The sequence below is a fragment of the Strongylocentrotus purpuratus genome, unplaced genomic scaffold (genome assembly GCF_000002235.5).
Source record: "Strongylocentrotus purpuratus isolate Spur 01 unplaced genomic scaffold, Spur_5.0 spur5_scaffold_2, whole genome shotgun sequence".
Taxonomy (NCBI): domain Eukaryota; kingdom Metazoa; phylum Echinodermata; class Echinoidea; order Camarodonta; family Strongylocentrotidae; genus Strongylocentrotus; species Strongylocentrotus purpuratus.
The window spans coordinates 4543497-4562850 of NW_022145605.1; the positions used below are offsets into that span (position 1 = coordinate 4543497).

Genomic DNA, 19354 nt, shown 5'->3' on the forward strand with positions numbered 1-19354 from the left:
TCGGGTCATTCAAATGTTAACTGTTAAAGGGAGTGTAGCATGGCAAATACTGGTTAAAGCTACCTACGTCTTCTATTGGACAACTGGGGGGCACAGTGCCCCCCACTTTTTCAAGTACCCCAAAAGTGCCCCTGTATACATAGGAAACGTGCCGCTTTAACTTTGTAAGAAGTGAATCTGTTTACATAGGAAAAGTGCCTCTTTCACTTCGACAAGTGCCCCTATCAATTTTTAAAAGTGCCCCTTCCCCTTTCCACTTCTGATAAGACAAACAATGCCCCTTTTATTTTGACACGTACCCCTTTTCCTTTGACAACCTTCCATTTTCCTTTGTAATAAGTGTCCATTTTCCATTCTCATAAGTGCCATCTTTTAATCTCTAGTAAGTTCCCCTTTTCAGGTACAAGAACCACCCCTTTTCAGTTTTGATAATCGCCCCCTTTACCTCTGATAATTGCCCTATTCATATCTGAGAGGTTCCCCTTTTGCTTTGACAAGTTCCCCTTTTCCTTTGTCAAAAGTGTCCCTTCCCCTTTTGACTACCTTTTTTTAACTTGGATAAGCGCACTTTATATTTTCACATGTGCCCCCTTTCCCTTTTAATAAGTGCCCCTTTTCCTCATGAAAAGTGGATTGTGACTTATTTATGGACAACTCACCTGTTAGATGTGTACGCAGATATCTTTAATTTCTGTTTTTTCTCCAAACCTGAAAGTATCTTCTCCTTTCGGGCACTACTCAAAATACACTGTTGGTCATAATGGTGGAATAATTATTTTACCCCAATTTATTGAATGATTTTGACAATGATTTATTCCTAATAGATCTAGATAATAGTATACATTCTCAGATTTTATTGAAAATTGGTAAAAGTAGTATTAGTAGTAGTAGTGGTAGTATTTTCATAAACATTATTGATATTATTATAGGATTTCCCGGCCAAATTCGCATGTTTGTCATTCGAATTCATTTACTTTGCATTTTTTTACATGACAATAAATTATCTTGAATCTTGAATCTTGAATTTAAGTTAGCGCAGATCGGCTTTGCCATGCCAATTATCATTCAATATTCCAGTTTTTGTATTTAATTTAAGATTTTGGTCGAAGGGTTTCATAGATCTGTCATTCAATTTAGAAACTGCTCAACTAGCATTCAAATTAATATTCACTTGTCGAAGCGTAATTTTTATCATTCAAATTAACACATGTCATTCGTATTCGTAATATTTTTTTATTCAAGTTAGGCATGTTAGGGGGAAGAATTCCAACAAACTTTTACTGTTTTTAAATAATGCAGTTAAAATGCATGATTTGCCATTGGGGTCTAAGCTGTTATTCCATTTATTTATTTTCAGGACAATGCAGATGGGTGTAGTCAGACATAAAGTAAAGAAGGGGCGAAATCAAGGGATATGGCATTTCTGCACGGACATGTTCTATACCTGGGAAAGCTGGGGGTACCCTCAATCGCCCCCTTTTTACTACAGACTCGGAATTTTACAAAAGTAATTCACATCGTCTCTTATACCCAGCACACCCCTCTGTTTTCTTTAAGAGTTTCATAGTTTACTTGCCCGCTAGCAGATCGATGGCTAAAGACATGGCTAAATAATGAATCATGTTCAAATTGTTGACTTTAGTCCCTACCCCAGTCACAATATTGTACCCTTCTTCCATAATGAAATTATGATAAATTTATGATGAAACATAAGACAAACAAGTTCCTTACATGAACATTTACAAATATACTGAGACCATCAGGTCCGTAGATGCATGTAAGGCGCCTTGGATCAATTCGAGTGGCAGTAATCACGCGGCTTTATGCAACGCGGCCTAGTTTGCGTGAAAGCCACAATCGTCCGAAACCCTCTATTGAGAAGACGCCATGCGAAAATCCCGCACAAAAGACCGTACGCTCCAACGACTTTAGAACAGCATGCGACTTTCTCATATTGCTTTCAACTGATACCAGTTGACCGCCCTCTATAGGCCATGTAACTCTCAAAACTATGCAGGGGCCGCGAAGGCGGGTGGCTGGGGCTTTTTTTTTTAGTAGACACGTTTCATAAAAGCTCCGAAAAAGGGGTTTATAGATTGTTCGCATGCTCAGACCTCCCCCCCCCCCCTACACTCAAAAACGCTCCGCGGTCCCTGCTATTTAGGGTTAGAATTCAGATTCCCTTCCTCAAAGGGATAACTTATTAAGAAAAATTATTTATCACACATTTATACAAGTCATACATTAATGCTTTTTCTTCCTTTAATATGTTTCGCTTTGTTGTAGCTTCATTTGTCTCGTTTTCGTTTCCAAACTTCATTAATCTGTGTTGGGTTATCTTAAACAATATTTGACTCCTGGAATGGGCAATACGCTTGACTAATCATGAAAAGATTGTTTAATAGTTATAAATGAATGGCGCAAAATGAAAGCGCCGTAAAAAAAAGTAACAACAACAACAGCAGCAGCCTTCATTTTTTCTTTTATCCTCAAGCGAGGTTTTTATTTCCATCATTTCAATACATATTTACATTATTAACTCAATGATTGAGTGATACGAGTGAAAAATAACATAAACATTAAAGTATATACAACAATTCTACCAGCTTAGTATTATTTTCTTTGATTGCACAATCATGCCTAAAAAAAATCTTACCAACGACCCAGACTAGACAATCGTTTTAACGTAACATTTTATCAACGAAGAAAATGGATATTACATTTAGAGTTCAGAAATAAACAATATGAAATGAAACAATAGGAGTGATCGAGAGGAAGGAAAAAGAGAGGTACTGAGGAGATGAATTAAGACAAAACAATAGAAAAAAAATCTTGGGAGAGAATTCAATAACACAATCAACTTGAAGTTATATAAAAAATGTGAGGAACAAAAAAAGACCAAAAGTCTATCAAAGGTTTGTCCCCAGGTATATGAAATGAAAAGAATCTAACACAGTAACACGGGTAATAAACAAATTAAAAATAAGTGGTGAAGTGTGACGTCGTCAATAATCTATGTTTTGAATTTCTCAATTTTTTCTTTATTTTTCGAAGGAGCATCAAAAATAATTTCCTAATATTGATAACAATTGAATATGTGAAGTATTGGCTAAGATATGACCATCTGAATAAATATATTTCCTATAGGAACTCAGTGTTATTTGCTCTGGCTCCTAATGACTTTATCTTGGACATTCAACTTTGCCCAACTCCGCGCATTAAACAGTAGTTTATTGATCGGATGTCACGAACAATACACGGGTTGACGCTTCCCTTTTGTTCCTAGACCCCCCCCCCCCTTCCCTTCCCCTCTCCCCTCTCTATCAAACTCACCGTGAAAGGAGAGACAACATAGCATAATAATAAATAAATACAGTACAGACTATATACCGATGCGCCCAACTTTCCCTCCCTCTCTCTCTCTCTCTCTCTCTGTGTCTGTCTGTCTGTCTTTCTCTCTCTGTCTCTCTCTTGTTTTGTTCTTCTTTCTCCTCCGCATCTTTTCTTTCTTCTTCTCACTCTTATTTCCCCTTCTTTTTCTTCTTCTTCTTGTTCTTCTTCTTGCTGTTCTTCTTCGTCTTCTCCCTCTTCTTCTTCTTCATCTCTTTTTATTAAGATACTCATTTTTATGGGAAAAATACACAATATATAAAATGTAAAAGATTTGTATGTAAATCTCTGTTGCATCAAATTAATATGAAATAGTTTATCAGCCTAAATTGACGGTTATAATATATGTCGGACATGAAACTAAAGAAGAATCCAGAACGGGGGGGGGGGGGGGTGAAAGGAGAGACAAAATAGCATAATACTGTACAGACTATACGATGCACCCAACTTTCTCTCTCTCTCTCTCTCTCTATATATCTGTCTGTCTTTCTCTGTCTTTCTCTCTCTTTCTCTCTATTTCGCTCTCTAAAAAGATGATATAGGGAAAACGAAATAGTTTGTAAGTATTGCTTGGAGAGCAAAATAATTAGTTTTTTTTTTTAATTTACTAATGTAAAAAGCGTTTTGAGCATGCTTATGTAAAGGTGCTATTTGAATATATTGCCAAGTTTTGACAATTATAGTTTTTAAGTATATGTATTGACAAAGTACATACAAATAAAACCGACACAGAAATGTCTTCAAGTATTTGGGACCTATATAGAATATGCGAAAAGAGCTATGTCTTTGTCTTCGGCCCATGATCCCACAGCTTAGTTACGTAAGAGGAACAATTAAAGTTGTGGAGGTAGGTCGTTGTCATGGTCGTTATCAACTCCTACAATAGAAGAGCGGAAGTAAGGTAAGGGTATAATTGAATGACAATGAACTGATCCTTGTATGTACTACATGTATGACCCTGTTTTCTTTTTGAGGGGGGGGGGGGGGGTAGGGGATCTTGTTGTTTTTGCAGTTGTCGTGCTGTTTTTTAAATTTGTTAATGGGATCACGTTCCGACATACTCATAAATATCTGAAACAATCATTCAAAGACAACAATCATGCACGATAAAGGAATGGACAAGAATATGTAATAAGATAGAATTTCACAGACAAATAGATATTTATAAGAAATGATTTTTCTCTCTATTTATGTGTGTGTGTCTCTCTCTCTCCCTCTCCCTCTACCTCTCGCTCGGTTGCTTTCTCTGTATGTCTGTCTCTCTGTCTATCTTCCAATGTTGTTCCACCATTTGCTTGTTTGCCGGCACCATTCCTTCTTTGAGATAAATTATCATAACATAATGATGATGTACACAATTTATTAAACCTTATATTTATTATAGGGAGCGAAATAGAAAACGAGCGGCTGACAATGTCGAAATGCGAAGAATATTTATACTGTACAATCATTATATTTACAAAGTAAAACTTTTTAATGAAAATCTCTGTTGCATTGATATAAAAAATGTTTATTATGCTATATTGACAATGCTATTATATGTCGGACATTATAATTCAGCGAAAAGATATCTATTTAAAAAAAGGACAGACTAAAAGGGGGAATCAGAGCTGGGGGGGGGGGGTGATCGGAGAGACAAATATATAAATAAATATAGGACGGACTACGTCCAACTTTCTACCTCTCCCGCCCCCCCCCCCATCACTCTCTCTCTCTCCCTCTTTCTCTCTTTCTCTCTCTCTTTCCCTCTCTCTCTCTCTCTCTATCTCTGTCACTCTGTCTATCTGGCAATGTCGTTTTCCATCTTCACCTTTTTTGATAATGTTTTCTATTCCGCCATTTGCTTGTACACCGGCAGCATCTCTTCCTTGAGATTAATTATTATAGGATTTTCCGGCGAAATTCGCTAGTTTGTCATTTGAATTCATTTACTTTGCATTTAAGTTAGCTCAGATCGGCTTTGCCATGCCAATTATCATTCAATTTTCCAGTTTTGGTATTCAATTTAGAATTTTGGTCGCAGGGTTTGATAGATCTGTCATTCAATTTAGAAACTGCTCAACTAGCATTCAAATTAATCGTCACTTGTCGAGACGTCATTTTTATCATTCAAATTAGCACCTGTCATTCGTATTCGAATTATGTTTATTCAAATTAGGAATGTTAGGGGGAAGAAATGCAACACACGTTTACAGTTTGAAGAAAAAAAATTAAATGCATGATTTGCCATCAGGGTCTTTTCTGTTAGGCCAAATAAAAAACAAAACACGTTTAGCGTCCTGTTTTTCCGAAAAATAGGACGGAGGAGGCCCCTTTTTATTTATTTTTTCCTTCAAAATGGCCGCTTAAAATGGCCGCTCGGTACATTTTCCCTGACAGTCGGGCTATTTTTCAAGATCGCCAACGACATTTTTTATTTTTATTTTTTTAAATCACTGAGATATAGATCCATTTTAGCAGTGTTTTTCATGTTTTTTTTCTTGAAAAAAAAAATAGGAGGCGGCCCCCAAAAAGGAAGCGGGCGGGGACCTTAGCCCAAAGATATAAACAAACAAAACAACAAAATGGAAAGAAAAAATCTGAGCTAGGGGGGGGGGGGGGTCAGTCAGAAAAATATGATAATATAGGATTTCCCGCGGGCCAAATTCGCGAGTTTGTCATTCAAATTAATTTGTCTTGCGTTCAAATTCGACGGTTTTAGTGCAGTCAGGTATATCTCGGGTTTATATTCCCTTTTCTAGTTTTCAAATCTATGGAATTTTCGTTAGAATCTACGTATGTTTCATTCAAATTAATGAACAATGTGCTTCTTTCTCTATTTGGTCATTCGATTTGGCGCAACACGATTTTCTGACAACGCGACGGTGTACTTTTAGCATTCTAATTCATAATTTGTAGCATTCAAATTAGCACTTTGTGCACCTAAATTGATGGTCAATATACATTTCTCGTTTATTACACACTTTTTATAGCTCATTCTTTTTCTTTCAAGATTGTTTTTTCATGTGTATTTCATCATATTTCATTTTCTTGCATTTATACACTTATACTTATTAGATTTATCTGATATTCATCAGCATTTAAGTTTGATTGTTAAGAAGGAAAAAACGACTTGCATCTACGGACCTGATGGTCTCAGTATATTTGTAAATGTTCATGTAAGGAAGTTGTTTGTCTTTTGTTTCATCATAAATTTATCATACTTTCATCATAATTAAATTATGGAAGAAGGGTATAATATTGTGACTGGGGTAGAAACTAGAGTCAAGAATTGGAACATGATTCATTATTTAGCCATGTCTTTAGCCATCGATCTGATTGCGGGCAAGTAAACTATGAAACTCTTTAAGAAAAACAGAGGGGTGTGCTGGGTATAAGAGACGATGTAAATTACTTTTGTAAAATTCTGAGTCTGTAGTAAAAAGGGGCGATAGAGGGTACCCCCTTTCCCGGGTATATGAACATGTCCGTGCAGAAATGCCATATCCCTTGATTTCGCCCCTTCTTTACTTTATGTCTGACTACACCCATCTGCATTGTCCTGAAAATAAATAAATGGAATAACAGCTAATAGACCCCAATGGCAAAGCATGCATTTTAACTGCATTATTTAAAAACTATAAAAGTTTGTTGCAATTATTCCCCCTAACATTCCTAACTTGACTAACAATATTACGAATACGAATGACAGGTGTTAATTTGAATAATAAAAATTACGCTTCGACAAGTGAATATTAATTTGAATGCTAGTTGAGCAGTTTCTAAATTGAATGACAGATCTATGAAACCCTTCGACCAAAATCCTAAATCAAATACAAAACTGGAAAATTGAATGATAATTGGCATGGCAAAGCCGATCTGCGCTAACTTAAATGCAAAGTAAATGAATTCGAATGACAAACACGCGAATTTGACCGGAAAATCCTATAATAAGAACAGTACAGACTACGTCCAACCTTCTATCTCCTCCCCCCTCTCTCTCTCTCTCTCTCTGTCCGTCTGTCTCTCTGTCTTTGTCGTTTTCCATCTTCATCTTTCATAATGTTGTCTATTCCGCCATTTGTTTGTATGCCGACACCATCCCTTCCTTGAGATTAATTATTATAACATAAACTTGACGTTATACTTTAGCAAAAAGATATAATCAAACAAAAAAGAGACAAACTAAAGAAAGAATCAGAGCTGGGGGGGGGGGGGGATACTATCTTACATGATAAAGAGCAGTTATAAGCAAAGAATTGAGAACTAATTTGTGCAACCAACTATCATGAAAATCAAAAAGCTGTACTCAATAGTAAAACTCCGACACTTTATAGCACGATAAGTAAATAAAGCCGACAATCTTGAATTGAAACAATGGGATGGACTATATCGAGACTAGCTAATCTCCTCAATAATAGGCCGACCTGGTACCCTGTATACGTACGCATGAGTGACCTGAGCTGAGAGCGCTAGGTCGAGCGAGACTGTACTATATACTATATAAGCTTTTCAATAATAGGCCCGTTCCATGAATAGGCGTCAATGACCATATAAGGTCAAGGCTCATGCATCGTACGGTGTACCCGCGCGTGCCGTGTACAAAGGTTTTAAATGAGATCACGATTCGACGTACTCCTAAATAAAAATAAAAATCTCTGTTGCATCAAAATAAAATTATACGTTCATTGTATGTTATTGACAGAAGTAATATACATCGGACATTATACTAAAGCACAAAAGGGTTATCTATAGAAGAAGGTGGACAACATTATAAGAGAAAGAATAACAATTTCTCTTTTATTTATACAAAAATTAACAGCATAAATACCCTTACAAAAACAGAAGAAATCTTGAAGAGAGAGAGACAAGAAAAATGTGAAAAGGACCCAACAAATAAAAAATAAATAAATGATAGGATTCTAGAGCGGAAGATGATAGGGTAAACGTAATTGTTTATTAGTATTAGCAAATTTGACAATAATAGTTTGTAAGTAAATTGACAAAGTATATACAAACAAAAACGACACAAAATATTTGAAAGCATTTTAGAACTACCGGTATATAGAATGATTATACGAAAAGAGTTATGTCTGAGGCCTATCCAGATCTATGTTACGTAAGAGGAACAATGAACTTGGCCAAAGGTAGAGTTCATTGTCATGGTTATAAACTCGAACAATAGAAGGGCGGATTATGATGTACTAGGGTGCCTGCCGTCATGTGATTTCTTCAGGGCGAGCGCGGATTACGCTGCTCCCAATGAAGTACCATTAGTATCAGAATTTCATGTGAAAGAAAAATGGACATGCTTATGAAGAACAAAAAAAAACGATTATAATGAATAATATGAAAGTACAACAAACAGGAGCAATTGAGAATGTTAGTTTATATTTTGCACGATTGGAGAAATAAAGTATCATAAGTCGTAATCTTGAATCTTGTGCAAGAGTATTGATTTATCTTGATTTTTTTTGTGATGTGAGCAAAATAAACGCAAATTTCTAAACGAATGTCAATCAACGATTTGTTACCTTCCTTCCATTACCCCCACCCAACAAACAAACAAAAAGCAGGAGACACATTAGTATACTTAGGGGAGGGAGGAAGACAAAAAATGTATAATGAGTGCACACATTTTCACATTTTAATGAGATTTATTGAATGGAAGAGTAAAATCAACCCAAATTTTTAAACGATTATAAACGAATTTTTATAATTATTAATTGCTTTCCTTTCATTATTCATCACCCTCCCCATCTAAATAATGATAATAATAATAATATGATGATGATTATAATGATAATAATAAGCCGGAGAAACACTATCGTACGGGGGAGGGGGGGGGGGGGGGGCACGGGGCAGAATGCGGATAGGGAGCCAGACTGCACCCATAATGGGTGGCCAGTGAAGAAACAAAAGAGAGAGTGGGGAGAAAAGAGAGAGATAGAGAAGAGAGGGAGGAAAAGAGATGAACATGCAGGAACAAGAGAAAATATTTTCTTTGGAGAGGGCTTTATACCAAGTTCAAAGAAAAAAATAATATTTAAAAACTTTCGTAAAATGTGTTTTGCCTCTATGAGTTACATGACAATGGAATAGCATAGTCTCCAAACAAGAATTCATGAATCAACACTTGGCTTTATGGCGAGCACGCAATTGTTTATACCGGCGAGAGAGAAAAAAAAACACTAGTCTTTATTTCCATTAAATGCTGGAGAATTAAATTTGAATGGGGCTCCCATAATGTGTTTAGATTGACACCTCCAAGTTACCTCCCCGAAAAAAATCTACTTTTTAAAAATTCATTCGGTTATATATATACACAGATAAAACGTAATTGTTTAAAATGCTAACAGTTCATTGCAATACAACAGCTTGTTGAATTTTTAAATAGGTCTTATTACTGTCTTGTAAACAACCCTTTTAAATGGTGTTTACCGTGTTTTTATTGTGCACAATGATCCATTCCAAACATACAGAGTACAGTGCTAATTGGACACGAACTCAAGCTAAGCTAAATAACTTAGTTTAGCCGCAGAGGGAGCTAAACAAGTATGACGAATCTTTCAATGGGTTGAAAATTAATCGTGGTTTTTCTGGCTTGAAAAAGACGTCACGGTCTTCGCACACACACAATGCGGCTTTTCGTGGGCAAATCGTGCATCCGGGATTAACTCCGACAGCTTTGATGCATGCGCTCTCAGGTTAATAAGCCGCGTGTTTACTGCCACTCGAATTAATCCAAGGCGCCTAAGTCGTTTTTTTTCTTACCAATCAAACTTAAATGCTGATGAATATCAGATAAATCTAATAACTTATTAAAGTGTAAGTGTATAACTGCAAGAAAATGAAATATGATGAAATACACATGAAAAAACAATCTTGAAAGAAAAAGAATGAGCTATAAAAATTGTGTAATAAACGAGAAATGTATATTGACCATCAATTTAAGTGCACAAAGTGGTAATTTGAATGCTACAAATGAATTAGAATGCTAGAAGTACACCGTCGCGTTGTCAGAAAATCGTGTTGCGCCAAATCGAATAACCAAATAGCGAAAGAAGCACATTGTTCATTTATTTGAATGAAACATACGTAGATTCTAACGAAAACTCCATAGATTTGAAAACTAGAAAAGGGGATATAAACCCGAGATATACCTGACTGCACTAAAACCGTCGAATTTGAACGAAAGACAAATTAATTTGAATGACAAACTCGCGAATTTGGCCGGGAAATCCTATATTATCATTATTGTTAATAATAGTATTATTATTATTATCATTATCATCATTATTATCATCATCATCACCACTGTTGACATAGTATTATTATTACGTACGCCCTACCATCTACAATCATGGAGGTCATCATTCAAATAGCTTTGTTGGTGACAAGAGTCTTAAATCAAATAAAAGTCCATGCCACGTCGTTAAAGATGGCTACAGAAGGATGATTTTGAAAAAAATCTATGAAGGATGCCTGCATTTCGCCCACTCCATGCTAAAAAAATTAAACTTGATAGATATACATATTAACACCTGATGAAGGGAAAACAACTAACTCCCTGGATTTTTGGCCAGAGCGGAGAAAGTTAATATTATTTTGTCAATTACGAAGAAAAAGCAAGCAGATCGAATTTAAAGCCCTTCAGTATTTGATGCAAAATCGGAAACGAGTCTGCCGTTAGATGTAAAGAATGCTGAAGAAGTAATAAGGCATCGTTCGTTGTAGTACGGACAGTCTTTACTCATACTAATGTCGATGGAACATCTTTATCGGGGCAAAAATGGTCTTCTAGTTTTGCTTTGTTTTTTTCTTCCTGATGGCTGTCTTTCACGCTTGCCGTTTTAAACCGCTCACATATTATACGAATATCATCAACAAAAGCTTCTATATACCTCCTGCATGGATTCTCTAAAATCAATACTTTTGATGACTAGATCTTACACTTCTTGACACTGGACAAAGAACAATTTTCTGAAAATGTCAGTACCAAATTCATAAATAGTTTATTCCTTCTATTTCCTTTAAGAAAAAGTAACATAACTGAACATGCAATATGTAACATAAGTTGAGTGGAACAAGTAAACTGACAAAATTTCATAATAAGTATGCTTTAATATCGTACAATACAGAAATGTCACTATGCTCTTTACAAAGATGATTAAAAAAAGTTATTTTATCTACTATGAAAGAATCATAGACTTAGTACGGGAGGGGAAATTTATTTTCCTGCTTAAAAGAATAACAATAACTTCATGCAATAGAAATTTAAGTATATGATACTTTGATTCCCTTTCCAACTAAATATTACTAAGAATTCTTAAAAAGTTCAATGTATCTCGTACATACATTTTATGCAAATGCGGTAAAAAGTAGCTCAATTGTTTTGTTTATTTACACCAAACTTCCAAGTCTAACAGCATCAGAGTACATAAAGCAAATCAATGTAACATTAACATTATTAATCCTTGAATAAGTAATTTTATTTCACATTGATCATGAAATTCACAACACATTCTTTTCACATCGTTCGACCATAAAATAAGATAACATTCTTCTGCCCCCCCCCCTTTATACAGCGGGGTATAGAGTACCAGAATAGTGTAGCGATGTAAGACATGATCTATAGTTCCAAACTAAAAGCATTTATATCTATGTCACTGTGATGTTCACTCTGTTTACCTTTCCAATTGACATAGTTCAAGTATTTATATATGTTTTTGTCACTATATACACACATATACCCAATAATTAAAAGCTAAACTTTTAATCGCTTGTATTATGATTCAAATGTAAACCATGATCAAATGAAATGGATCTTTTAAATCTGTTACTTTTCCTCATCAGATCACTCATCTCTCTCTCTCTCTCTCTCTCTTCTTTCGGTCATCTTCCCCAGCTTTTCCTTTTCATTTCTCGTTTTCTCTCCTTATAATTGAAATATGTGTTCATTACCCATTCGTGATGCAATATGTATATCGATTATTTTTCATTTCTAAATCTCAATTTTGGTTCATTGTCAATTTTGGTGAATGTATTGTATTCTTTTACATAATTTTGAACAATGTAATTATGTTAGTTTTGATGTATCAGTCTTTTGCAAAGATTTGCAAAGATTTTTATCCCAATAAACCTAGCCAAATGAATGACTGAATGAATAAATTAATTATAAATGTATAATAAGCAAAGAAAGATAGACAAATTAATGAACGAGAAATTAGGGATTGTACAGAGCAAGGCATTTAAGAAAGTTTACCAAATTCACAGTTTCTATGCAAAGATCCAGTGAACAACTATGGATATACAGGATTTAAAACATGTCCTAAAATATTAAAATGTCCTCGGAACAAAAAACAAACAAAGAAACAAAAATATAATTATGCCTTCACCATGATTACCAATATACGAATTAAGTAAATAAACTTGGACAAATTGTATATCCATAATACCTTACATATATTTAATAAACGTTTTCGGAAACATTGTAATATTTGAGAATAATAATTTGCTTATGTTGCCACTACAGTGAACACTTAGAGAATCTTGCTAGTATTACACAGCATTGAGAGGAAGATGCTGCTCACCCCCATAATAGCAGGAATAACTGTGTATTAAATTAGCAATGTATGCTTTCAGTCGATTAGAAGTTGGGCTACCCCTCCCCTCCCCGTCTTTGATTTTGATTATCTACCCTAATCTGTCTATAAAATAACCTCCGTTTGCAATGATGAGACCAACATCTTGATACTTCATAAGAGTAAACGTTACATTGTCTACTGCCGACATCATGATGAAATCGGTCAGCATTATGGTAGCATTATAATAGAGTGGAGTCTAGACCTACTCTTTGATTTACATTACATTTCGGTAGAGGCTTGTTTACAAAGCAGGAGCACTGAAAGGATTGCATCCGGGAGTTTTAAAGTTCCGATATTCGATTAACATCAAGTCTCAAATGCAAAACTGAAATTTACTCCCACGTCTCATGGAAGATGTAAAATCTATCAGAAGTGCAGAAAGCAATCTCTCCCGTCTTGAATGCCCGTAAATAGTACCAATCTCGATTTGGTTTGCTTATCTCGAAATCAGTGAGAATGTTTTTGATGTAGTTGAGCTCTTTTGTGTACTGAACGATGCTCAGCAGGCACTGATCGCGCTTAACCCATGCAATGATAACTGAATTATCCTGACACACTGCAGGGAAAGCGCGTTTACCATCCTTGTTGATGCTATGAATGCTAGCACCAGACACATCGTTGATCACTTGTACCTTGTACGAATTACTCTGAACGACAATCGATTGACTGGATGTCATCGCAAATATCTGCGTTGTTTGAAATCCGTTACACGTTATCTCTCTCAATGCCTTCCCACCTTCTGGCTTAAATAACTGTATTTTCTTGCATTTATAGTAACCTACGAAGATCAGCCCATCCTTTCCTACAGTGAGACCACCAACACATCCACCTTTCGCAACATCAATTGTCTCAAAGGTTACATCAACCTTTTCACAAAGCTCTGTGTACAAGACAATGTTGTTGTGAGAGTCGCGTATGACGTATCGACCATCAGGCATGAAGTGTAGGGCATAAATTTGAACAGATTTCAGAACGGTATTTTGTATGATGCCCTCAGAAGAATACAAGACTATTCCTCCCGTTTTACAACCAACGGCCATCTCATTATTTGGAGATATTGCCATTCCGTCCATGGTATTTCCAGCAGACAGCGGAGCTTCCCTGTATACCAATTTGGACTCCTTTTGTCTTAGCTGGCCCAACTGGAGTCCATCCGATCCCAGACTCATGAACCCGATTCTTTCACCTTCCTCAGCAGTTCTTCTGGGCAGCTCCACATCTGGCCCAATCTGGCTTAGAAGCTCTTCCAGCTTTTGACACTTCGCTTTATGCGAGGTCAGAGCCTCTGTCTGGAGAGGAATATGAAAACCATTCCTAACCAAGTCCCGGGCTTTCTTAATCTGGTCTATTTGCTTACGGCCTGACTCCTCCATGTCTCCCAATGAAGTCTTTATTTTACCTAACTTGTGCCCGACTTCATTTTTCAACACAGTCCTTATTTTTTTCAATTTCTGAACTGATTCCTCAAAAGTATCATCTATTTCATCATTGAGTTGTTCATGTACGTTATGCACCCTTTTACGCTTGTCTACAACTAATGTAACATAGTTGTCAACGTTGCGTATCTTTGTATTCGCTTTGGATGCAAGTTCCTCGATGTTATTCTTTTCATGGTCGCCTGCTTCCAGGATAGTGTGAGCATTCTTTACATGCTCTGATATGGCACACTTGCAGCAGACATACTTTTGACAGTTAAGACAAAAACAATCTTCATCTTGGTTCGTATGTTTTTTACATTTGTCTTCTTGATTAGAAGGGCCCTGGGTCTCCACATCTTCAACAAGTGATCTGACTGTTATGTTTGATAGCAATCTACCCACGTCTCTACCAGGAACCAAAGTCTCCCCCCTGCACGTAGGACACAGCAGTAAGTCTTTGTTCCGAGAAAGCTCCAGGAGAGTCTCGAGACAACCCTTGCAGAAGGTATGGGAGCAGGTCAGGATCTTGGGGTCCTTGAAGAATCTCAGGCAGACAGGACACTCGAGGTTCTTATGGAAAGCCTGCTTCGAGGAAGAAGCCATCGTTGACTACTCAAGCACACGACCTGCGAAAAAAAGACATATCGATGAATTGATTGGCGAACTCAATCAAAATTGTCACATATTGTTATAAATAGTTATCTAGCTAGTATTTCACTGAAAATGTGAGACATGCATTTTTTGATTAATAGGGCCTACCGGTTACAACATTATGAAATTACTCTACACTTATTCTAGTACTTACGTTACAAAGTAGCTCCAACGGGGTCTATGCTTTCAGTAATAGGCGTATGATGATGTTTCAGTCAGCAATAACTCAAATTATAACCAGTTGTACTATTATGAACAAAACTTTTTTTTTTCCTTAGAGGGTGGAAATTCCCACCAACAATCACAATAGAAAGTTTTATGTTTAACCTCGGTACGTGTGATCCTTTTGCTTTGATAGCCGAACCGTTCACCCACGCACCTGTCAGCGATTCCTCGCATTAATACCAGTTAACTCATTGTGTACAGGAACTATCTGGTCCCTGTATTAAAACCTACGAGATGAGAGCGTTCAGTAGTCAAGGGTTTAAATGAGTATGAATTATTCATTAGGACGTGGGAATTCCCAGATTTCCCACAAATAGTACTGGTACTGTTTGGTGGTTACGGTGATATGTATTTGTATCAGTTTTTTCTTCAATTAGATATGTATTGTATTAGTTACTTATTATGCCATACTCGAGTTATGCGTACCTAATACGTTATTCAATTTGGGATATGTACATTCTTTGTAGTATCTCTTTGGTACATTGAAACTCAACTTGGTGAAATATAACTAAATTGTAAGGACCGTCATGCTGTACTGCGCGTATCTTGCCATTCTAGCTCACCTCTCCTATCCTTTCCCCCATCTCTTTTTCTTCCATTTTGATCTCTCACATCCAATGACCGGGGTAATAATATACTTATCTGTAAAAGCGCTTTGTGAGGGCCTCCGGTCCTGAAAAGCGCTATATAAGAACGAGCTATTATTATTATTATTATCCTAATATTCCTCTTGTACACCATACTTTTTCAACTTCATAACCATCTCTCCCTCTTTCCTGTGTCTACCTTTACCCCAACCCCGTTCAATTCTTGCTTGGATAAATTAAAGCAAATTTCGCCCCCCTCCAATTCAGACATGGCTCCTCTGCCGCTGCATTATGAATTCTCCTTTCCAATTTTGTTGGCAATTTGCCTGTTTGACCTGAGAAGGCGTAGGATCTGAATAAACAAACAAATAAATATATAAAATAAATAATTCAAGATTATAATAGATCAATAATCAAATACATTAAATGCTTTCTTGTCGTTTTTAATGCTATTCAGGGCAAACTATTACCAATGCACGAAGTTTTATATTTGAAATGTGAAAATGTTTTTAATGTTATGACATTTTAAATAAAACTGATGGAGAAGATGCTGCGTATTATACAACAAGATCGACGGATAATGAAATGGAGGGACCCACATCCCCTACCCATTAAGATATTTCGAATTTTTAGGACATAATGCCGATAAAATTAGAATTAATATAGGACCTCAATTTTACACATTTGCCGATATTATTGCTAATAGAACATTTTAGTGGGATTGGAAGAACATACAGCTGGACTGGGTGTACAAGTCGTAATATACATCTTATCATTGACACCCTGATTCAAAAGGAACGTTGGAGTAAAACTATTAATTACTCTTTGGAAGAGAAGAGTAAATCATAAACACCATGAGCATAAGCAATACATTAATACGCATCATGAATTATATTAAAAATGCTGTCTCACAATTCATTCTTGTTCTTTTTGCTTGCTTTGCGTGTTATCAACATGAAGCTTGGTGTTGATGAGGAATAAGAAATGCTTAAGCATTAATCAGGGAGGTGCATGATAATGGCAGTTTGTTTGTTGTCGCTAATCTACATTTACTCTTTTTTTGGAGCTCCTTATAAAGAACCTGTGCAGAATGAAATGTTGGTGTGCCCCCCCCCCCCCATAAACTGAAAAACGATCACCTGAAAAAAGTTCTCCAGCCCCAACGGTCAACTATTTGATTGAACTCCTCATTGAATTACAATAATTTTAAGCTGAACAAGAGAATCACCAAACCTTATTGCAAAACTGCAGCTCCATGACTAGGCTTTGTGAAACCTTCAATGCCCTCCGAAAAATTGACGGTCTACTGCCATCTACTGGCGCCCTTTTATAATTGTTCTATGATGATTTCTTCAAAATGTCGTATTAACACATGGACTTCCTGCATGAATCAGCTTTGCAGGCTACAGCTGATTGCTTCTAACATAGCCCTGCCAGACGCGTAGCCAGGGGGGCGGTGGGGGCGGTCGCCCCCCAAAAAAATAAATAAATAAACGCCGCCCAAAAAAAAAAGAGAGAGAAAGAGGAGAAGAAGAAAAAAAGAGGACATAGGAAGAAAAAGGGAAAAGGAGTTGAAAACGGTACAACGAATCATCAAAGCTTCCGCGCTTCGCGCGGGAAGGGGGAACTGAGTTCAAATTTAGGATTAAGTGTCGGGTAAGGTACAACGAATCGCCTTCTTTCTCTAATAATTTAATGAAACGTCAAAACTTCGCACGAGAGGGGAGGGGAACAGAATTCAGATAATGATTAAGAGTCGAGAAAGGTACAACGAATCGTCTTCTTTCTCTGATAATTTAATAAAACGTCAGAGCTTTGCGTGAGAGGGGGGAGGGACTAAATTCAGACAAGGATTATGAGTCGAGAAAAGGACAACGAATAATCTTCTTTCAAAGCTTCCGCGCTTCGCGCGAGAGGGGGACTGAATACAGATAAGGATAAAGAGTCGGGAAATTAGGTACAACGAATCGTCTCTTTTCTCTAATATTTTAATGTAACGTCAAAGCTTCGCGTGAGAGGGGGAGGGACTGAATTCAGACAAGGATTATGAGTCGAGAAAGGTACAACGAATCGTCTTCTTTCAAAACTCCCCCCTCTCTGCACCCACCCCCCAATTTTTTTTTAAATTGTGCCCACCAAACCATAATATCGAGAAAAAGTGTCGGGATAGGTCTGAGGGGTTCAAGCGATGGATGATATACAATAACACAAAAATATGCACCATGAACCAAGTTCGCGAAAATCCATGCAGTTCCACAAAATTACCCTTGTGACTTTAATTTTTGCTCACTCATGCATGACTCAATGGATCAATCTAATTTCACAGAAAAATTATTCAATAAGCGTGAAAACATTCCTGCCAATTGTTTTTGCTCAAAACCTTTCGATAAAAAGTTTTTTGATTAAGGGGGGGGGGGGTAATTTTTTGTCGTGTTTATATTGAAATATGCCGAAAACTCCCGGATAAATATTTCTGTTAATAGTTTCAAACTACAGACTGGGTATAAGTGGTCGACATAAATTTCAAATCCAGTTTGTCCAATGAGGACATGTTTGTAAAGCCACAATAGGGTCTACCCGCTCACTACTAACCTAAATAGTTGGTAAGGTTGTGCTGTAATAACAGATAGATGTTTTCTGTAAAAATCTCCTTGGTAATACATATTGCTTGTCAAACTAGCGAAACATGTTTTTGGGGTGATCAGATCTGCGTCCTCCATGCAGTGTACAGCAGAGAAGAAAGGAAAATGGGGACGAAAGGAGTGTAAGATAGAAAGCGTATGGAAAAAGAGGCATGGATAGAGAGAGAGAGAGAGAGAGAGAGGGGGAGAAAGAGAGGGAGAGAGAGCGGAGAGCATTCTTATTTGTGTGCGTTTCACTTTAAAATTCACCTTTTTTCCACTCTAAAGCAGGACTCCCACTTAGCCGAGTTGTATTAGCGAGTTATGGCGAGTTATTGTGAGTTGCCTCAAAGAGGCACTCGCAATAACTTGCGAACAATTCGGAATGGGTCAGCGTAACTCTTTACAACATTCCACGACTCTCCTCGAAGTCGTTAGCAGTTCCAAAATTGTGAACGATTCGTTGTAATTCGAGGTGAACTCGACTACACTCGTAATATACACTCATTACTCGAATAAGCTCGCGCTGCACTCTTCATAAGGTAGCGAGCTTGTTACAAGTAATGCGAGTATATTACGAGTGTTAAGCAAATTCACCTCGAGCTACAAAGAGTCAGCGAAAATTTTGAACATGTTCAAAATTTTCACTGATTCGTTGTTACTCGAGGTAAATTCGTTGTTACTCGAGGTGAACCATAGAGATATATACTTAATAAGGCAGTGTTGTTAGTTATATATCTCTATGAGGTGAACACGCTAATGCTAGGAGTCCACTGGGCCAGCGCCAGGTGGTGCCAAATTCTCGCTACCCTAAATAGGTACGAAAATCTCGAAAT

General features: G+C 36.8%; 1 protein-coding gene across 1 annotated transcript; it reads right to left on the reverse strand.

Annotated features, from left to right (window-relative positions):
* Positions 1–13348: 13348 nt before the first annotated feature.
* On the reverse strand, positions 13349–15037 carry LOC100889979 (E3 ubiquitin-protein ligase TRIM31-like). Its single transcript, XM_003731343.1, has one exon. It carries the CDS (start codon positions 15035–15037, stop codon positions 13349–13351), a length of 1689 nt encoding a protein of 562 aa, XP_003731391.1.
* Positions 15038–19354: the final 4317 nt, after the last annotated feature.